General features: G+C 41.9%; 1 protein-coding gene across 3 annotated transcripts in view; it reads left to right on the plus strand.

Moving 5' to 3' along the window:
- Positions 1 to 22,066, plus strand: part of syne2a (spectrin repeat containing, nuclear envelope 2a) — a 90,080-nt gene that overhangs the window by 27,647 nt on the left and 40,367 nt on the right. For all 3 annotated transcript variants that reach the window (XM_074614846.1, XM_074614847.1, XM_074614848.1), the window contains exons 45-76: positions 911 to 1,069; positions 1,166 to 2,752; positions 4,622 to 4,780; positions 5,726 to 5,881; positions 6,033 to 6,271; positions 6,446 to 8,477; positions 8,584 to 8,918; positions 9,022 to 9,166; positions 9,373 to 9,573; positions 9,846 to 10,105; positions 10,185 to 10,335; positions 10,783 to 10,926; positions 11,009 to 11,140; positions 11,270 to 11,452; positions 11,597 to 11,734; positions 12,086 to 12,271; positions 12,616 to 12,738; positions 13,192 to 13,374; positions 13,561 to 13,674; positions 14,350 to 14,451; positions 14,982 to 15,059; positions 15,263 to 15,706; positions 16,101 to 16,207; positions 16,330 to 16,471; positions 17,284 to 17,370; positions 17,538 to 17,669; positions 17,850 to 18,050; positions 18,308 to 18,400; positions 19,303 to 19,488; positions 19,741 to 19,911; positions 20,063 to 20,194; positions 21,361 to 21,560. In XM_074614846.1, the coding sequence (XP_074470947.1) occupies positions 911 to 1,069; positions 1,166 to 2,752; positions 4,622 to 4,780; positions 5,726 to 5,881; positions 6,033 to 6,271; positions 6,446 to 8,477; positions 8,584 to 8,918; positions 9,022 to 9,166; positions 9,373 to 9,573; positions 9,846 to 10,105; positions 10,185 to 10,335; positions 10,783 to 10,926; positions 11,009 to 11,140; positions 11,270 to 11,452; positions 11,597 to 11,734; positions 12,086 to 12,271; positions 12,616 to 12,738; positions 13,192 to 13,374; positions 13,561 to 13,674; positions 14,350 to 14,451; positions 14,982 to 15,059; positions 15,263 to 15,706; positions 16,101 to 16,207; positions 16,330 to 16,471; positions 17,284 to 17,370; positions 17,538 to 17,669; positions 17,850 to 18,050; positions 18,308 to 18,400; positions 19,303 to 19,488; positions 19,741 to 19,911; positions 20,063 to 20,194; positions 21,361 to 21,560 (8,702 nt within the window). The remainder of the gene's footprint in view (positions 1 to 910; positions 1,070 to 1,165; positions 2,753 to 4,621; positions 4,781 to 5,725; positions 5,882 to 6,032; positions 6,272 to 6,445; positions 8,478 to 8,583; positions 8,919 to 9,021; positions 9,167 to 9,372; positions 9,574 to 9,845; positions 10,106 to 10,184; positions 10,336 to 10,782; positions 10,927 to 11,008; positions 11,141 to 11,269; positions 11,453 to 11,596; positions 11,735 to 12,085; positions 12,272 to 12,615; positions 12,739 to 13,191; positions 13,375 to 13,560; positions 13,675 to 14,349; positions 14,452 to 14,981; positions 15,060 to 15,262; positions 15,707 to 16,100; positions 16,208 to 16,329; positions 16,472 to 17,283; positions 17,371 to 17,537; positions 17,670 to 17,849; positions 18,051 to 18,307; positions 18,401 to 19,302; positions 19,489 to 19,740; positions 19,912 to 20,062; positions 20,195 to 21,360; positions 21,561 to 22,066) is intronic.

The following is a 22,066-nucleotide window of genomic DNA, read 5'->3' on the forward strand; positions in this document are numbered from 1 at the left end:
CTTAGTGATGGATTTAGTTTGTTAAAGTATAGTAATAATACTGATGAGTATGAAATAATATGACGATCATTTATTAATGGCAAAGTGATTTACATTTTCAGCTTGTATATCTAACCTTAAATACAATTTAGGATTCATTCTTGAAGGAAATATCTCAACAACTGTTGGATTGATTGTAGAGCTGCAACGATTCATCGATTAGTTGTCAATTATTAAATTAATCACCAATTATTTTGATAATCGATTAATCGGTTTGAATAATTTCTTAGAGGAAAAAAGTCTAAATTCTCTGATTCCAGCTTCTTAAATGTGAATATTTTCTGGTTTCTTTACTCCTTTATGACAGTAAACTGAATATATTTGAGTTGTGGACAAAATGAGACACGATCAACATTTTCTGACATTTTATAGACCAAACAACTAATTGATTAATCGAGAAAATAATCAACAGATAGATCAACAATGAAAATAATCTTTAGTTACAGCCCTAATCGATTGCTGTGACATTTTGTACAGACATTCATGTTCCCAGAGGATGAATCCTAATAACTTTGATGACTTCTTGATTTTTCATATTGCTACCACCAGGTCAAAATGTTCACATATCCTGTGAAATATCTCAACAACTACTAGATGGATTGATACACAATTTTGTACAAACATTCACTGTTTGCAGATGATTTATCTTAATGACTTTGGTGACCCCCTGACTTTTCCTTTAGTGCCACCATGTGATTGATATGTGTGGCTTTGAGTAAAATGTCTCAACAGCTATTGGATAGATTGACATGAGATTGTGTATATACATTCATGTTCCTCACAGGAGAAATTGTAATAACCTTGAATATTTAAATTCTGAAATATAATTTACCTGTGAAAGGGTCTTATATATCTGTCTGTGCTCTCATAGGCGGCTCTGGATGAGGGTTTGAGGCTTCAACAAGGTCTTCGTGAGGTGCTCGCAGAACGAGATTTTCTTCTAAACTGTCTGGGAACAAAAGTGACAAAGAAGCTGGAGAAAAGGGCCTCAAATGCTCTCAGTAAAAGCACGCCTGCACTCGAATACCTGGTGAGTTTCTCCTCAGTCACACAATTGTACCATCCAATGTAATAATGATGGTAATACAAGGATTCTGTGATTTAATATTTTTGTTCAACTTCACAGGTTTCCCAGATCAGTCAAGGTCGTTGTGAAGATGAGATGGACAAAGATTTGCCAGGCAGAGTTGTTGAAGAAACTTTTAGAAGTGGAAATTTAGCTTCACCTGGTGAAACCACGGCCATGCCTGCTTCTTCTTCTGCAATAAACAACGAGGATGACGACAAACCTAAAACCGAAGGCACTTTGGAGACAACCAAAGAGAAAGTCCCTAATCAATTCTCATGCACAGAAATCCCAGATGTTTTCAAATCGCAGCAGTTAACATCAACTCCACCAATGAAGGCTTATTTTGCACCAAAAGATGATCCTGGCACATTGAACACGGAAAGCAATCCTTTAAGCTGTGGGCACAAGACACCTTCTGGAAATAACACCTTAATGTCAGACTCGCTTCCTACTCATAACAAGACTTTAATAGCTCGGCAGGAGAACACCGAATCATTGCAGGAAGACACTACCTCAACCCAGGACTCAAGATTGTCAGCTATAGGCACAGACGATACCAAAGAAATCAATTCAGCACACTGTGTCGCACCCCTTGTTGCAACAAAGCCTGACAACTTCCCCCTTTATACCCCTGAATATGTGTCTGAACATCCAGCAGCACAATCGGAGACATTTACGGCAGATACAGCTGCTCAAGGACAAGAGAAACACTGTGAGGACATCAATGTGACCCCAAAGAAAGTGTTTACAATAGTGTTGGACATAGAGCCACATGCCATTTTTGGTCCAGGCTTGAAGAGCCTTCATCCAGCAGCACAATCAGAGACATTTACAACAGCTCCTGATGCTCAAGAAGAGGAGAAACACTGTGTGAGCTCAGATAAAGTGTTTACAATAGTGTCGGACATGAAGACGCCTGATGTCCAGCCACGGGACAATGTTGGCGCCAGATGTTCACAGGGGGCAGAGCTTAGTTCTACACAGCTCACACAAGTTTCAAGTGTTCCTGAGAAGAAATCTGGAGTCTTTACAACATTATCGAGTCCTGGATCAGATGAAACAGACTTGAAGATCCATTATTCAAAGAGCGATGCATTAAATGAGTCTCAAGTGGTGGAATCGCTGCCAGAAAAACCCTCGACGTTAGTAAATACAGAATTGGAGGAGTCGACAAGTGCCAAGTTATCGTGCAAAGAAGAGTCGGAAAGCCGTGACTTAATGCACAATGAGGTGTTGAATTCCTCCAAATCACGTGGCACTGTTGCTGAGTGTCAGCTCACCGATGCACATTCGGCAGAAACGACATTTCCGCATGTGAAACAAGAGGAGACGACAGATTTCCATCACGCCGAAGAGCGAACAATGAGCTTAGTCTTGTGCATTGCGAAGGGGGATGCCTTAACTGCAACGCAAATACCTGCTGGTTACAATAAACAGCTGACTGTTGTTGACACTGCACAGGATGCAGGTACAGGACAGGTGGAGATGGCAGAGGGAGGAAACACAGGAGAGGCAAGTGACCCTGAACGCCCAGAGTCCAAACTTTCAAAAGTGCCAAAAAGACGAGACAAAGCCAAGCTGTCATTTAAAGAGAGTTGGAGGGTACCTGCATCGCTGGAGGACACAGATGTGACACCGAGACAGGTAGATGTCATATTGATTTACTACATATCTTCCCTGAATCATCCTTCTTCTCAGAGTTTTGCTTCACTGTCTTCTAATGCAGTGGTTCCCAACCTTTTTCTACTTGTGCTCTTCATCACTAGTTGCATATGTCTACCACTAGCGTACAGTTCCACCAAAAAGTGATGTTTTTGTCACTTGTTCTCAAAGGCCTGAAGAGTTCATTTAGCCTGCAACAGTAGTAGTAATACATAACGGAGAGCTAACAGCAAATGAGAAGGCGGAGAGAGAGAGTAGGAGGACATGCAGGAAGGTCCCAGCTGGACTCAAACAGGGGATATTGCGATTAAATGGTCAGCGGCCAGTAGACCTCCAGGCTGCCAGGACGTCCCATAAAAGATCCTGATATATGACATGATAAAAAGATGTGTGATTTTCCAAAGTCAACATCAAGTTTAAAATCATTAGAGCAACAAACGTTATTGAACTTGTTGCATGAATTTGAATAGCAGGCAAAGGTTTGTCAGATGTCTCGGCTAAATCCAGTCAATTCTTTCCTAAATTACACTCATCACACTTTGACATTTCCAAACCTTTATTCTTTCCTCATCTTACCTTCATGTCGGAGAGGGTGTGTCCAGTGAAACTTTGGCATATCTGACATTTCGCAAGTGTTATTTTATCCTAAATTGAGTCCTAAATTTAACTTTAATTGCTTTTAGTAGATCTATTCCTCCCACCATTTGGCATTTCAATGTTGTCAAAGTCCATTCATACAGTTCTGACATTCATGTTTTTGTGGAACATTGTTCATCCAGTGGAAAGAAACGTTTTTTTCTCATGCAGATGGAGGAGATCCATGCTGCATATTGCCTTATTTATTGCGCAAAATGAATTATAAACTGCATATCACCAAACAAACTTATGCAAAACGGTGTGCAACAAAACACATAATTGCATGTTTAACAGTGAAAACAAGCCTAAGGCTGCATTCACAGTCACACCAGTTCAGTCGTTGCAGCAATTCGCCTCAGGGTTGTGCAGCAGTGTGGGAGAGTCACTTTAATGGCCCATTAACTGTGACAATTAACGTCTTTTGATTCCTCATGGCTGGGTTTTACAGCTCTGGATCGACGGTTACGTGATTGGCAACCGCTGCTTGACGACAGGTTGCGTTCCTCCAAAAGTTGATTCTGTTTTTTACTTTTCTTTATTAATGTTAATACTGGTAATTTCTGCCTATTGCTAATTTGGTCAATATCTGCAGAGACAGTACAGTTTTGCATTTCTAACATCAGGGGACCACTCCAAACCAAACTTAATGCTGGTGATGCTCACACTGCCGGTCACGTACAGTAACAAAGTAGATTTGTTTACAGCCATGAGTTGTGTTTTGGTAAGTAGAAGACAGAAGACAGACATTACAAGATATTTTTCTTTGTGCTGTTTTTCCCCAAAGCAAAATCAGAAACCTGCTGTGTGTTTTTTAAATCCTCTCCCCGCTCTACCTGCTCAAGGACACACCTTGATCATGGCACAAAATATTTCACAAGGCACCTCCCCTGTTTTATAGTAAGCTGGCAGCTCGTTCCATGTTTTGGTGTTTGCCCTGTCGAACCAAGTTATAACAGATCACTTATTTCTTTAGAGAAGAAGGGAGGTACTTTATAGATGAATAGACTGAGTCTTTCTCCCTCGGGGCAGACTGCTCCCTACTCAGGCACATTCTTGTGCTAAACTGTACCGACTCGCCGGGCCACCGGCAACATCGTGATATTCACTACTGTGTAAGCAAGGAAAGAACAGGAAGCTCATTATTATCTGTGGACAAACACGGGGGAGAAGAAGGAGGCTAAAATGTGTCACCACCCCCGTCTTCTGTGCTTGTAGCATCACATCCAAGAAAGTATGGAGCCCGAGAGGACGACAGCTGATCTGCAGGCCGGGGAGGCGACAGGTGGATCAGCAGAGTCTTACAAACACAAGTCTACCATGCAGGATGTTTTGTCTGAGATCCAGAGCTTGGTGGAAAGAAGCAACATAATAAATGTGAGTAGCAACTGGTTTTGATTCTTTTAAAAACTCAGAGATCTACTTTAGGCTTGCTATGTTGCAAACATGTTGCTGTGGGTTAATAAACTGGTTTGTTATGTGAACTTTTTAGATTGTGTGAACAAAGGGTTAAATTCTGAAGTGACTGGAGGAGTCAAATTAAAAAACAGGTTATTAATTTACCGTTTGTGGCACCGATGCGTTCCCTGTAGTTGCACACAGCATGTTTAATGGACTTAGAAATGAAAATCATTATTTACGTTTTAAGCATTTGAGTCTTAACTGCAAAGCTCAAAGTGTCCAGAAAATGCAAGAAGTCTTATCTGTTAATCAGGGAACAGATAAGAGCAGCAGTGTTTTGATGGATGTTTGTTTATATTCCCATGATGCTGCTGACAGGAAGGTCCACAGGATGGACCCGTGAGAAGCAATGATTTCCTGCAGGGTCATTAGTGGCTTTAATTACTCACAGTATACAGTCTGTGACTTGCACTGATACAGTTCGACTCTTTTTTTGATGCCAAGTGCAATATTGTTTAATTTTGGAAAGACTATTCATCATGTAGACATGTATAAACATGAAAAAGGAGAAAAGTAAACTAAGCTTGAGCTTTGGTCATTTCTGGTGCCAAAATGCAAAATAGCAAAAAATTTGCAAAATAGAAGGATGTGAATGTCGAACTGATACCACAACCCAGGGTTTTTCAGATCCAGGTCTGGGAGTTGGTGGAGGACGATTGTGTTTCCTAGGCATTCAGCTACATGTCATCAGTTATTCCAATGTCCGGCTCTTTTTCCATGCGTTGTTTCACATAATCTATTGTGTCCTTATTCAGTGATGTGATGCCGTAATATAACTTGCTTATAAGAGCTTTATTGCTCCGAGTTATGAGCATCAATGAATATATGAATAACTATTTTTTATTTTGTTTGTTATCATAGCGTACACCACATATTGATTTGAATTGGTATCTGAAGTCTTCTCCTGGTGAACCCGAGATTCGACTGGTACGAACTGTCCAAAAAGTTCTGGCATGTCGTTATCAACCAGCACAACTCGATGTCACCGCAATGGTCAAACAACTGCAGGACGCGGAGGTATGCACTTCTGTTTACCTCCTTTTCCTTCATTATAAAAATGTACTTTTATTTTGATGTAACTGACCTTTGTCAAATGTCAAAGTCAAATGTACATGAATGTACAAAACTGTCAAATCTTTGTATCTGATGTCTGTCCTGTCTGCTGTAGGAGTACAGGTGCTGTGTGCAGGATCAGGTGGCTATCATGAAAAGCGTGAGCGGTGCGGTTTGTGACCCGGATGCCTTGAAAAGAGTTGAGGCACAGGGGAGTGCTGCGCTGCTGGATGCCTCCGCCACAGTGCAGGTGAAAGCAGCACAGCTGGATCAGGTCAAACAGTATCACAAACAGATGAAGCTCACCAGAGCTTTCCTGGAGGTCGTAGCAGATGAGAAGGACAAGATGAGCTTGTGAGTATTCCTTTGATTTAAAAGTGAGCTTTTTCTCTAATTAACTATTAATTAATTAAGTGGGCGTTTCCATTTGAAAAAAACAGAACAAGAACGCACATGGACCCGCCCTTTAATAGTATTTGTTTGTGTACCTGATAGACAATACACTCATATTCTGTTGTTGTGTTTCAGAAGTACTTTGGGAAGCAGTGCTCTTCAAGCTGACAAACTTGGCGCCCTGCTGCAAACCATGGTTCTGAAAAAGCACATGATGGAAGAGCTCCTCCAGTTAAGTAGCCAACTGTCGGTCCACTTGAGCGACGCTGAGAGTTCAGGCGCTCTTCTTGCCCAGCTTGGAGATGTCCAGGAGGAGTGGAGGCTTTTAGAAGGAAGCATCAAAAGAGCTCTGCAGCTCGCGTCTAGCGCCACCTCTCAATCCTCTCTTCTAATAAAAGAGGCCCGACTGCTTAAAGCCAAGCTTGACGCGCTTCGGAAATCCAACTTTCAAAGCCACGACGACAAAAGCGCTTTAGAATTTGTTTGTCTGACCACAGACCTAAAGCTGTACAACCAGCTTTATCTGCACTTACAGTCCCAGACAGATGGTCTGGTCCATTTCTCTCTGGGTCAGAAAGAGAAGGATGAGATCAAACGTAGTCTTCAGGAACTGGGGTCCTTGCTAAATGTCGCCAAGAGCAAGCTTGACACATACGGCTGCGGCGGCATTTCTTCAGCTAAGATCAACAAGCAAATACAAGACCTGATCGTATGGGCCAAGCAGGCAGAAAACCACATCTCTATTGGGAAAAAGTTGTCTCTTTTCCCCGAGGAGGCTCGCACTCAGATCGCTGAGATGAAGAAATTTCAGACTGATATTTGGTTCAGAAGATCCAAGATGCAAGTAGAAGTTGAGCAGATGAAAGATGGAGCCTCTGATCTGGAAAAGGAGGAAAGTGGCCAAGTGTTGAAGACAATAGAAGACCTGTATGATGCCATCGCTGACAGCTTGGAGCATGTTCTTGACACCATGAAGAAAAATCTGCAGGAGAGGGAGAAAGTGTTAAGCCAGTTTGCTAGCATGGACACCTGGCTTGCAGAAACACATGCTAAAAGAGACCCCTGCGCTCACGTTGACAACGTTTCAAAAGCTGACGTCAGAAAGCTGGAGAGCGAGCTGAAGAGTCACAAATTAGCCACTGTGGAGATAGAGAGCCAACTGAAACAGGTGGAAGCGATGGCAGACAGTAGCAGGGAAATAGCTGTAGGGTCGAGTCCAGGAGAGAGCCGCTACCTTGTCAACAGACTGTCAGGCCTGTGGACAGAGTTAGACGGATTGCTAGCTCAGGAGAGAGCAGCCAGCTGGGAATTAGAAGAGCTGATTCACGAGCGAACCACTTCAGATGAGGAGTTATCCACCATCCAGGCGAGCTTAAAGCAAATTTCCACTGACCTGGAGCAGCAAAGGTTCCCTTTGACACAGGAAACCCTTTCAACAGCTGCACTTTTGAAGCACATGCTGATGGAGCATCAGTGCCAAGTGCAAGAGCTTCAGCACTGCCAGGAGGCCAGGAGAAGCTCCCTGCTGTGCACCATCGGGGAACTGCAAGACCAGTGCAAAGCTCTTGGTGTTAACGCCATCGGGCAAGACAAATATCTGCACCTGAGGACACAAATGGAGGAATCTAGAGATATTGCCAAAGAGCAAATCCAGCGTGCCAAAGATGACACCATCAGCGTGGGTGAGCAATTCAGACTGTGCCAAACACTCTTGGTTGAACTTCCTTTGGTGAAGACACAGTGTCAAGAAGCAGCGGACCAATTGGAGGCAGTAGCTCAGGAGTTGGACCCATCTGAGCTCAAATCAGAGAATCACAGGATTCACCGCACTGTGGAAACTTTAGTCTCCTGGGAGCATTCTGTCACAGGCGATATCAAAAACCTGGAGGCCAAGCTTCTGCCAGGCCTGTGTTTTTCCTCCGAGCTTCCTGCCTTAATGGAGCTTTTCCAAAAAACAAGAGTGGAGCTGGAGGGAGCCGAACCTGTAGATCCAGATGAAAAAGCCATAGATGTTGCACTAAGAAGGAACTGGGTTATTTGGATGAATATGGAGTCTGAGATGAGGGTGTTGGAAGGTCTGGGACGGAAAGAGAAAATTGACCTGAAGAGCTACAAGGAACTGTACTCTCTCAGGGATGCAACCATGCAAGAGTGCCATTTACGAATGGTAAGCTTCAATGCTCTGGAGCCTACTTTTGAGAATTTTTAACTACGCAATTCATACTTTTGTGTGTTTCTCTAAACTGTGCTTGATCATATAACTTGTCCAACAGGAGAGTTTATGCCAGGCGAGAGAAGCCTTGAAAGATTACCAGTGGGCTGCTCAGGGAGCGATAGGCTTCCTTCACAACGCTGAAGCCACCTTCCTATCAGCTCCTGGAGGGTTTCTGGACTGTACTGAGGAACAAAGACAGACTCAGCAGGCGCTAGAAGCTCTAGAAGATGGATTTCAGGCTCACATCAGCCACCTTGTGGATCTGGTGCCCCAACAGCCCTGTCTATCCCGCCCAAAGACTAAGCAGCTGCACATCAGCATCCTCAGTCAGCTGATGGTGGGAAGAGCCGTACTGGAGGCTCAAGCTCAGCTCAGGCTGGAGTCCCTGCAGAGGTACTGGCTGCTCTTACCTCATTGAAGAGCTTCTGTAAAGCTGTTGTTGTGATTATTTCTCTGTTTTTCTAAGTAAAAGGAGTAAAAGACTAATTTCTCGCAGGTGTGAAATGAGACAACAAAGCCACAGGAAGTGCCATGAAGACATACGTCAGCGTCTTTCAGGGCTGGAAGCAAAGCTTTCAGAATGTGCTGCAGAACAAGTGACGTCCTATGGCAAATGTGTTGCCCAACAAAAAGGAGCGAAGGTAGGTTGGATGCAACATCAAAGCATCCTCACTGAGCCGCTAGCATAGCTGTAGACTCTTGGTCCTGTTTTTACCAGTTTGGAGTACCACCTATACCATTTTCACAGGAATGCACTGGGATTTTTTTACCGACATGTGTTACATGTAGAAGGAACACTGCCTGATTCAATCTTTTAATTTGAGCTTCATATCTTCTCTTCATAAAGCTCCTGATGGAAGGTCTCCGCAGCCTCGCTGGTAAGATAGAAGAACTGCGAGCTGGATGTCCGATGCAGGGCTGCGGGGTCGGAAAGGACGGCGAGCTGGGCGCCCTCTGGAGGCGCTGGGTGTCACTACGCCGCGGTATCGGCCTCCTGATGGCACACTCAGAACAGAGAGGAGAGGAATGGAAGGACATCACTACAAGTGTGAGTTTTACCAACAACAAATCCTTTTGCAGCTTTCGCATCTAAACATGACCTAAAGTACATGTATAAATTAATTTGACATTAACATATTTGTTATTTCTTTATTTGATTTGTGTATTTTTTTATTTTCTTGCTGGCAAATGTGTGCACGGGATGCAGAACTGAAGCATTAGTGAATCTGTTAGAGCCAGTTCCCACTTTGCTTTTGTCTTTGGAAAGGTTTACTATGTTAAGACAGAAAATGTAATGTATAGATATATTATTCTCTTTAGATGGAGCAGTGTTGCAGCTTTCTGGCCAGTCTTCAGGCGGAGGTTCCCGACTCCTCCGCTGTGGGCTTCACTCAAGAGGAACCCGTGGAGCTTCTGGCTCAGGCTGAGATGCACCAGGCCGGGCTGGAGCAGGAGCAGCAGGCCTTAGCCTCCCTGGAGCACCGACTGGAACACGCCCTGAGCTTATCCAGCTCCCAGGAGCCCATCAGCCCCGGACCTGTCGGCAAAACACTAGTGAAGATCCAAGAGAACGTCAGGAGGTGGGGTTTGTTTACTATACATGTGGAAAGTGATTACTCATTAATGTCGGAGATGCTGAGATGATACTGCTCTCCACAGCTTGAAAGAGAGAAACCTGCTGGTGGTAGCCGCAGCGCAGGCCGAGGAGAAAGAGAGGGAACAAGTCCAAGAGGAGATAGGAGAGTTGGAGCAACGCATGTTCGCCCTTCTGCCCTCGCTGGACGCGTGTTCGAATCCACGCAAACAACAGGTCAGGCTCTTATTTTAAGGTTTATAGTCCAAGCTTTAAAATTGGAGTGTGAGATTTGTAAGAAGGCAGTTGAAGTGACATTTAGAAAAGCAACTCAAGAGTATCTTTGAATCTATTTTACTTGTACATGTTTAGTTATTTATCAATGATATAATGGTTTTAAGTTAAAGACCGTAAGTGGTCTTTTCAAGTCAACGTCGGTCTAAACGGTCTCATATGTGAGAAATGAGCAGTACAGTAAATAGTTTACTGCCTGTCATCCTTCTCGGAGCATGCTAAACTTGTGAGGGGCTGCTGTAAGCTTACCTTCAACCTTTAACTGGAAAATTAGTTAAACTAATTTGGAAAGAAATTTAGAGCTAAACTTTTGACCCCATCTTGCCGTCTCTCTGTCTTTTATGATCCCTGTTCTTCTGAATTTATTCTCGTGCATCTCCACACTGACAGGAGCTCAAAAAGGATCTGTCCTCCCAGAAAGCCAAACTCAAGTGCATCATGGACGGCGTGGAGAGCCGGTATGCTGAGACACCCGTTGATATCAGCAGACGGCTACAAGAAGTTCAGCTGTCTCTACAAAGAGAAGAGGACAAGGTAACTGGAAGCAGGAATCCATCCTTAATGTCACATGAATGATCTCTGATTTTCTAAATGTGTGTGTGTGGTCGTTCTACAGCTCATGGAGAGGAGCAACCCGGTTCAGAAGCTGGCTCGTCGAGTGGTGGAGTTGGGTTCTGGCCTGGAGAAAGTGAAAGCGTTACTGGAGCAACGGAGTCCAACAGTCAATGAAGCTCAAAATGTACTCAAGGTGTGTGTTTATGTTTGCTCGTGTGTCTTTGTGTGAATGTTAATTGCTTCCTAAGAGCTGATGACAATCCAGGATTACGTTCATTGTCACTTCAAAGCCCCAACTTACTTTCCATTGTTTGTTCTCCAGCGCGTGTGGGATGAGCTGGATGCGTGGCACAGCCGCCTGACGCTTTTGGAGAGCGAGGTGCAGGATCTTGCGGAGGAGCATCCAGATCAAGCCCACCCGCTCATGGACCAACTCACCCAGCCACTGCAGCTCTACCAGGACGCATCGCAGATGGCCGAGCAACGCACCGCCTTCCTCAGCAAGGTCAGCCATACTGTGTTATATTGAAAGAAGGGAAAGTGGTGATGTGAGGTCAAGGAACAGACACGTACATCAATGTGGAAAGTGGCTTCTAAAAAATCTAAAATCAATTTAAAAAACTTCCCTTCGGCTTCCTTATATTTTCAGATCCCCGCCTGTCTTCAGGAGTTTGAGGACATTCAGTACGGCGCCTCCTGCTGGTTGGACGAGGCCCAGTCATGGCTCAGCGCTCCCTGCTGCTTCACAACAGCCAGAGGCCTCCAGAATCATGCAAACTCCCTGCAGGTCAGTGATAACAAGTAACAAGCAAACCAACACATTTTGGATTGTGCATTAGTTTTAATGGAACATATTGTTTTCTGTGATGTGTTTTCATGGATACCTCCGTCATCGTGGAATGTTTGCAGACCCTGTATACATGCTGTATTTTGCTTTTATTTCTTTTAACAATGTATTAATTGTTCCCACATTATAGTATAGTTTTCTTTAATGAATCTCATTACTATTTCCAATTTCACAAGTCAGGCTTTATCACTCACCCTAATAGACATGATTCAATATTGACCTCAGTATCCACAAGAATCTTTCTCATGTTTCATGTTAATTATGAATTTAATTTTAAATCCTGGACTACAGCTGGTCCTGGACGACTCCGAGAGGATCAGACACGCCCTGCAGGACTTCAGGCCAGCCCTGGATGAGATCTCTGCCGTGTGTGACATCACCACCCACGAGGAGAGGGTGAACCAGAACGACCAACAAGTCAAAAAAATGCAATGCAAGATCCTCGAGCCGCTGGAGCAGCTCCTGCAGGCTGTTGTGGTAAGAATTTCGGGTTGTTAGTGACCCCAAATGGCCTAGAAAGGAAACTGCTTTATAACTTACATGCTGGCTCCTCCCTCTCAGTGAGCAGATCCAACACCTGACTTCCATTTGAGCAGATTAACTGACTCGGTGGATGAAATGTTCTCCTGCAGTGTGGTCACATTTTGAGATTTAGGCCTGTTAAAACAGACACATATATCTATAGACGGTAGTAAGGAGTGGAAACATGAGAGAGAGCGTGCAACAAAAGTCCCCAGACAGAATTGTCTGGCCGATGCTCCAAATTGATACAAGTTACAAGTGAAGTTGCTGAGAAAGTTGTCTGGCAATCTTCATTTCAGGTGGTGGAGACGATGGAAGCGGAGCTGAAGACCATGGAGAAGAATGTCCCAAAGATCCAAGCGATTTTGTCCTCCGTAGACAACTCAAACATATCTCTGATGGAGCATCTACACAACCGACAGGTGATGCAATGCATTATTTTTATAGCAATGCACACATACAGTAGAACATGCAAACTGCTGTAAGAAATATGAAAGACTTCAGACTGATTTTAAAAGCAAGGATCAAAAGAAATGTGTCTTAAGAAAGCATCTTGTGTATATGACAGGCAGGTTGTGCATTTACTGTTTGTAGATAAGTCTAAATGTAGATGGTGGACTGTCTCATTAAGGATGGAAGCACACAGCACATCCTGAAGCATAATATGACACCCCAGAACGTCTTCACAATACCGATTCGACAGTGTTCAGAAATGAAAATATGACCACTTGTGTACTAGTCATGCAGAGTCCTACTCATCCTGCTAAAACAGCTTGACCATGTGAGCAACTAAGAGTTAGGATTTCTTGATTCTGCTGCATCAGTTTTTCTCATTTGTTTTGTTGATTGTCTCTTTGTTCTGTTTCTACCTGAAGGTGATCCAGGCCAACGTGCAGTCGATGCGGAGGACGTTGGAGGAGATGGAGAGATTTAAAGGAGAGCTTCACCTCCCACAGGGAGCCGAGGAGAGCCTGCTGGTCTTCTCCAGAGCCAGACTGCTCCTGGAGCCGCTGGAGGAGCTGGAACAACTCACCCAGGAACAAGCCATGCTGCTGGAGGTACAGCCGGAAGTCTGAATGCAACTGCACAGAGACAAAATAACTGATCTGTTACTGTAGAGAGTAGGAGAGTTGTATCCTTATGTAATGTTTCTTCACACTCTAGGTTGTTCTGTATCTTTGTTAGTGGAACCTGTGTGCTGATCTTGTATCACGTTCTACTCTTTCTCTCTTTGACTAACTTAGAACAAGATTAGGGAGGAGGAAGGAACCTGTACGGATCTGGGCATCGCCGCAGTCTCTGATACTCCTGAAGAAGTACAGCAGCTAGACAGATCTCCACAAAGACGCTCAGTCCAGGTAATAATAATAATCACAACCATCCTCTTCAAACACCAACTTAATCAATAACTCTAGTGTGATGTTTGAATTAAAGACCAATTAATCATGTCCTTTTTAATCGTAAAGTCCTTTACTGTTTATTTTTGGGGGAATTATCCTATTATTGTCCTATTATACATACCCAATGAGTGGCAAACTGCAATAGTGTATCTTTTGCATGCCATACAGAACAATCTGGACTCAGTTTAGCTCAGTAGCTTTTGGATGACTGTGGAATAGTTAAAGGCTGCACATAGCAATTTAAAAAAAATGGTAATTTCCTGTGTAAGAAGATTAGCAATTTATTGATTTGTTTATTCTGAATCTTCCCCCAAAAATGAACAATCCTTTTAAATAAATCTGTGTTGACTACATTAACAAGCATTCCTCCATTAGACTCCATTAGTCAAGCCTTTTTCTCTTTATAGTATTAAGGCAGTGAATTTACTGAATAAAAAGTACTTAAAATCACATTTGTCAGGTCCCAGATGAAAAATGAAAAGATGACAACACTCTCCTCACCGATATTGCTTGAACATTACATTCAGGAAAAGTTTAAGATAACTAAAGGAACAAGTAATCATTAGAAAGACAAATTATTGCTCCTTTTTAAATCATAGTTTTGATCATATCATTCACCCTTATCACTGAAAGCAGGAGGCTTTTGCGGTGTCTAATTCAGAGGAAGAGGAGGATGAGGAGAACGAGAGTCGTCACTCGTCGTCCTCTGACACACTAACATGCAGTATTCCAGAGGTAAATCTGAAATATACTTACAGCTCAGGAGAGCATGTTTCTGGGTACCTCCTTGATTTTAGGCTTCATTCCAAAATGTCACACTCAACATGTAAAAACTGACTATTATGAAAAATCACTGGATTTGACCTACAGCATCCAAATCCTCACAAATACAGTAGATACATTTAAGACAACACAATGTGTGTTTTGGAATGAAACAAAAATTTCTTGGGCTCCTTCCTCTCGTATTTTTTCCTACAATATTTATATTTTGATCCACTTTATAATTTTCAACTTTAATATTGCTTCTCTTTCTCGTGGTGTGGAGGATTTTAGCAGATTGTTGCATGTTTATAAGAGGCTGTGTCAGGCAGGTTGTCCTGTTCCTCCATGAATCCACTCTGACGCTGTCAGAAGCAGCTGCTTGAAATATGTTGCTCCTCAGAAACCTGTCCTTTAACACTCACACACACACACACAATGAAAATGATGTGTGTGTGTGTGTGTGCATGGATTGCATTTGTATATTAATCTGATTCATGTGTTAGGACCCAGAGGAGACACTCAACGCTTCAGATGTGCAAAGTGAGGATATTGCAGAAATTCAGCCGCAATCAGAAGTTAAGGTAAATCATGTTTTTCATTTCAGAGATTGGACTTGTTTGATGAGCTCTTATCATTTATCACATTTGTTTTGAATCCTTAACTTTGCATTTATTTCCCACGGATACACTTATTTAGATATATTAATATGGCAGTAACATTGATATAGACAAATTATGACATGTCATTTTCAGTAATTAATTCATTAAGCTTGATTATCTTTCAGGGACCGGAGAGTTTGGCTGCTCAGTTTTCCTCTGAAGTGGAGACGAGCTCAAACGATGCTGAAACAGAGCTTTTACCTGTGAAGCCTGGGCTTCATACAAAAGAGTCTGGATCAGGAAATGTTGAAACTGGATTGATAACAATGGATTCCAAAGTTGGCAAAGCATTTAGTCCTAAAACTGTAACAGCCGAGCCGCTCATCAGTGCTGACGAGTTTACTACCAGCGCTGCCACACTGGACCAACATGGACCAATATCACCAAAACATGTAACGCTTGTCGTCGACCCTCGTGCAAAGTCCCCTCACGCAGCAGCTGCAGTGGAAGACACAAGACTGATTCCTGTAAGACCCATAACACCATTCACCGCCACAAGAGCGTCTCGTGAGTTTATAGAGGAAGGAGACGAACGTCTGTCTTTGTCCACAGCTCCCCGTCAAGATCTGGTAAGAAAAGAGACGCCCTTTAAAATCCAACTTTCCTGTAAATTTGTTTTTAAAAAGTAGAATATTAACCGTCAGTGATATCCAACTTTGATTCAACACTAAACATTAGAGTTGAATCAACACAGATTATAACTATGTCTGTTATGATGTTTCCTATATGTAAGTGACATTTAAATAGAGAGATAGAGTAAACTTTGTCTCCGGGGGGGGATTTGTCTTGGACACAGTGCTACAGTTTGTTGCTTTACATAAAAATGCATCATAAAACAACACGGCAGTTTAAATAAGAACCTGTAAGAATTCAAGTGCAAAAGTGCTTCAAATATTACACAAAAGAAACAGTAAGAAATGATTTGTTTGTTTGTATGTTCCCTTGTTTCACTTCAATGTCCAGGATGCTGTTAATGTGTTGAAGGAGCAAAGGGAAGTCAGCACCAGTCGTAGTGGTTTGGTGGAAGAATCCCAACAAGCCCAGGAGTCGTCTGCCGATCTGCCGATCAGGTAAAAGAGAAAAGACAGAGCGCCAGTCATACAGTAGGAGCTGCTGACTAAGAGTTTTACATGTCACATGCACATAGCAGACCATAGACTCAGGCATACTGTGTGTTCTCTTTGGTCCCCAGCTTGGCTGGACGTGCGGAAGATGACAAGGAGAGGCGAAGGTGGAGTCGACTTTATACCCAGATCTCTCAAAAACTGACCACTCTGAAAAAAGTTGAGGAGGAGCATCAGATCGGCTCAGAGGATGGAGGCACCCATGAAATGGTAGGAATATACAGAAAAATTATACAAAAGAGAGGGGACCAACAGAAAGAACTTTGAACATTTTTATGGCTGTACCGAATGTGATTTTTTTTTTTTACATTTGAAGCTTCTATTGAGGTTTTCGAATGAAGCTTTGAACGTCTGTTGTCATATTTTATGACGTCATCACCCTAAAAACAAAAAATATCCTCGAACAAAAGCCTAAATTTAAATCAAGTGATTCATCGGATTAAATGAGTTAGTCTTTTTTTATTTAATCAACTTTCTTTAGTGAATATAAGTCGTCTGTGCGTGCCTCTGTTCGTGCGTGGAAAATGGGAGAGCAAAGTTTTTTTTGAGCGCAGTTAAAATATAGTTTTTTGAAAGGCTAAATGCTAACAAATATGGATTGAAGCAGAATATTTTGTTGGATAAAAACATTGTGAATTTTGGAAATGATTACATTTATTTATCTTTTTAATAAATTATGACTTTTGTACTTTACAACGCTCTGGAGTTATTGGAAATAACGAGTCAGTCAATCCTAGACAGCCACCACTGGAATCTAATTCCACAAATAATATGATATTAGTTTAGCCTGATTTGTATCTGCATCTGTGCAGAAGGTTTAAACAGAAAAAAAACCTGCAGCATTCAAATGTTGATTTAGATTTGAAATGCCAACATTATGAATGAAGCTTCGAATTATTTGGTACAGCCCTAAAAATAATGGTCCTCCTTGGTTTCAACTCTTTGCACTTTGTACAATCACCCTTTCTTTTTGTCCTTCACTCTCTGCGAAACTTAAACTACTAATCCCTGTTTCTGTTTAGGACCCAGAAAGGGAGCTGATATCAACGGGGTCCGCTTCTGCTGTTCTCCAGCGGACACATGAGTCCATCACCATGCTGAGACAAATAGTACGTACAATAGTAACACAGGTTAAATCTTAGCATACATGTGTGTCCCTAGTCAAAAGGACTTGTCAGTAGATGCAGAGATTGTTGACTCTTTTAAATAATACACGTATTTGTTACATCCTAACAGCTGAGTGATGGTGATCACCATACATTTGGTTATTTTCCAGGTGAGCTCTCCAGGTGTAAATGAGAGGTTGTACGAGGCTGCACGGAAGGTCCTCCTCTGTCTGGATGCTTTGACTGACCTGCTGTTAACTCCCGCTGAAGACGACCCCCAGCTGAGGCTGCTGCAGCAGGAGGTGACAGACCATAATGCTACTCATATAAGCACACATACACAGTGTAACTAAAATAACTGCACATTTTACTAGCTCTGTATCATGTAAAATCTACTGTATTTACAAAAAACAGGTACAAGAAGACTAAAAATGTCCACCTCTCATTCTAAAAGCACTGTTTGTGGTTAATCTCCTGCGCAGTGTGTATCAACTGAGCTGGTGACTCTTTCTGAGCTGTTGAGTAAAGTGGAGTCAGAGACCAAACCTGCACTTTCGAGGGAAAAACCAGAGGCTCTCGGCTGTTTGACGTCCCTTCAGGATTGTCTACACTCGGTCCAGCAGGTCTTCACCTCGTCCCACAACCAGCTCATTGAACATCTGGGACACACAAACCAACATCAGGTTTGAAAAACAAATCAGTCAGAGAGTTTGATATATTCCAGGAATATATTATCTAAATTCTCTCACAGCGATAATTACCATTAAAACATGTTTGTGGGCTGAAATGTGGCTTTTATGGCTTTGGATGTGATTTATTATCGTGCTTAATGGCTGTATAATTTTTATAAATCTACAATTGTAATTCTAAATGGCAAAGAAATCATTTGTTGAATGTTGACTTAAGTGAATGATCTGAATTATTCCTTTTTGCCACATAGGAGCTCTCCTCCAACCAGCTGTTTATTTTGGATGAGTTTGAACTGGGACAAAGTGAGATGTTCCCCAGCATAAAGGATGCTCCCAGTTTGGAGGTAACAAATCTGTTATGTCTAAAACATTCTAATAATATAATAACGATATTAGGTAACACTTTTTGTGACGCCCATGTCTATGATGCATTATAAACATAATTATAATGTATTATAATCTGCTTATAGCACTGTATAATCATAGCTATAAACACTCATAAATATACATAATTCTTTATAACTATAATAAATACATTATAAAACCTCTTATAAGATCATAAGTATCATAATACTTCATAATTGCTGGTCACTCACAGACATTTTTTTGCAAGTCCGTGTCTATAATGTGTGATAAACATACTCATAATGTGTCATACTGCATATAGTATGATTATAATGCATTATATGGCATTATAAAAAGATTATAATGTATTATGATCTTTGTAATTATGAAATTATGAAGTAATACCTGACCTTATAAGTCATTATAAAATGCTTTATAATGTGTTGTGATTATTCTTATAAAACATGAGTGCTTATAATTATTCAGAGCTACAAGCAGATTATAACACATTATAAGTATGTTTATATATATGATGCATTATAGAGATGGGTGTCATAGAAAGTGAGCTGTTATCAAAGAATAGAAATGTCAACCATTAAAGGTCATAACGGCTACATTATGATTTCTGCTTTTAGTGACACATGGAGAAAAACAAATTTAAATTAAAAACTTATTGACCTAATGTTGGTGTCATAATTAATGGCTAATATTTCAGTTTTCCTAAGAAAATATTTACAAGAAATACCTAATAATACCCAGTAAATTATGGCTTTGACTACACCTTTAGCAGAAAAAGAATATACCAACCCTAATTACAGACTAATATCAAAGTAAGAGTGAAGCAGGATCTGTGTTTTAATAGTGTTTTCCTTAAACTTTGTGCTTCCCTTGTATCTCTCAGCAGTGTGTGCTGGGCCGACATCTGAGGGAGAGTCCAGGGGTAAAAGAAAAGCTACAGCAGGCATCCCGGTCCTTGCTTCAGGGGATATCTCGCCTCCTGGAACTGGGTGAAGAATGCATAACAGAAGGGCAGATGAGCCGGGTTCACAACCGCAGCCAACTTCAAACCGTTCTCTGCAGACGCGAGGTATCTCACTGCGCTTTCAGCAAGTTCTTCAACAGGCAGGCACAGACTTGATTTAAACTAGGCACTTTCCCAAGAGTGGGTAGAAGCCTCTTGATGGTTTTCAAAGACGTCCAGAGCTAAAACAACTAATGAACAGACTTCACACAACGACATTCAGAGCTCCAGTGTCCGTTTTCACTTTATTTATATCAGGCCTACTGTGCAATTATTCCTCTTCACTTCTGTCATAAATCTTGTCTCTTGGTGATCCAGAAGCTCCTGCGGGTCCTCAGGTCTCAGCTGGCTTTCGTGCAGCATCTGTCCCAGCGTGAGCCAGAAGCACTAAAGTGTCAAGAGGATGAGCGGGTACAGCTGGAAGTCAGAGCCAAAGCTTTGCAGCAACAGGCTCTGGAACAGGAAGTGGCTTCTCAAAGGAGGATCCAGGTTTGTAGCGCACATTTGCTGAGGGCCATATGAATTCATACATAAACAAATGTGAATTTTACTTGTGGAATACTTGGAAAATGTTTGGTGTTTGTGCTCTCAAGTCAAATGTTAAAATGGATGTGTGGGTTCGTGGTTGGACCTGCTGCAGGAGCGGACCCGGTGGGAGGATAATTGTGGTCGACTTGGCGGTCTGCTGGATGATGTTGAAGCCTTCATCAGCAGCGGGGAACCAGAGGGAGACGACGAGAACCTAACACAGCACCGACGAGATGCCTGCCAGGTAAAAACCCTGTCACACAAACATATTGAATTTGTTTTCTCATCAGACTTCTGTTACTGGTTTCCTACATTTCCCTGCATGCTTCAAACAACCTCTAGAGGACATGAACTACTGTATATATGTTTTAATTCCATGAGAAGGTGAAGGGAGCAGAGTGAGGGCAAGAGGAAACTTTTCTCCAGCTGAGAGAAATCTATAGTTTATATAAAACACACCACGTTAGTATGGGGTCTTTCTGTGTTGATGTCTCTGCGTCAGCTATGATGAGCTTATTTTGAACATTTGTGTGAAACGAGCCCCTGTACTTTTTTTTTTTTTTTTTTTTTTCAGGGACACATTTGAAGTTTACTGATGTTTGAGATACTGCACCTAAAAAATATTAATATCTGAGGCAAACTGTGTTGCTGTGGGTTTCTTCTCGGAAAGAATAAAATAATAATTGGGTGTATATACTGCCTTTACAAGTAATGAAGGCCAAGCTGAGGACCATGCTGGTGGGTATTTGGGTTCAGCCTTCAGTTTGCCACTAAAAAATAATTTAATGTTGCAGTTAGTTTTGTTAAAATGTCATTTAAAAGCTGTTAAAAAACATATATAGTTAATATATTTAATTTATACTGATGGCAGGTTGATTATTTTCTTAAAATGTTATGACTTTATTCTCATTAAATTACCACTTTATTCTTGTAATATTACTTTTTTCTCAAAATATTACGACTTCTCCGAGAACACAGATATGTGGGAAATGTTTTGAACGTGAGCAGAAAAATGAGCTCTTAAAGTTTTTTAAAATAATTCACCAGAATACATTAAATTAAGTTTATGATGGTCAAAAACATCTGTCTTTCATTGGTCAGATTGGATGGGACAAAGACATGCGTTTGTAGAGAGACAAAAAGAGCTGATGCTACAGCAGAGGATGAGTCAGTTTGAGTGGCATGAATCATCGATGTTGTGGCAGGGTGATAGTTTAGTTGGTTTGTTTCTTATTCCCTCTGTCTTCTTTTAACCTTTCTGTCATCCCCCGCCATCATTTTCTCCACTTTGCATCACAGTCGGTTCATGCTGTTTCTTCAAATGTTAGTGTGGAATTGGCTTGACAAGAGAATCTCACAGAGTTTGATGTAAACTCAGCATGAGCACTGTTGGTTCTTCTTTTTTCTCAGCAAACGCTGGTCCAGCTGGATGAGAGCAGAGCTGCTTTAGGCCTGATCCTGGATCGGGGGAAGGAGCTGCAGACGGAGCCAGAGTTTGCTGCCACAGCCGGTCATGCAGGAGGCGCTCTGGAGCTGCGATGGCAGAGCGCCTACAGGCGGACAGAGCAGGAGAGTCGACGCTGCAGAAACATCCAGGACAGCCGGGCCAGGTGGGACAGCCTAGATAGATAGATTATTGGCATCTCTACTGTAGAAGACTTTATTATCTGTCAATGTAGACCAGGCAGGAAGTTTTAATTACTGTCTGAGCAGTTTGACACATTTTATTGTCTGGAACCACTTGGCCGACTATTCAAAGGGATTTCAAAGGGGTCCCTTGACCTCTGACCTCAAGATATGAAAATGGGTTCTATGGGTACCCACGAATCTCCCCTTTACAGACATGCCCACTTTATGATAATCACATGCAGTTGTTTGAATGCAGTATAAATGTGTTATTTTTGCCTATTCTAAAATAGTGTGTTTGAATACGTCTGCATACTGGGGTCCCTAAACAGTCTTAGATGTACATAAATTGCGTATCACTGTAAAGCTGACACTCTTTTGGATCCAATGAGCCCAACTGTATTCATGTGTGATGATGTTAATCCTGATAGTAGCCATTTCATATAGTGAGACCATTTTTTAAAATTTGACTTGACTGTATAAAATGACC

The sequence above is a fragment of the Sebastes fasciatus genome, chromosome 18, assembly GCF_043250625.1.
Source record: "Sebastes fasciatus isolate fSebFas1 chromosome 18, fSebFas1.pri, whole genome shotgun sequence".
Classification (NCBI taxonomy): domain Eukaryota; kingdom Metazoa; phylum Chordata; class Actinopteri; order Perciformes; family Sebastidae; genus Sebastes; species Sebastes fasciatus.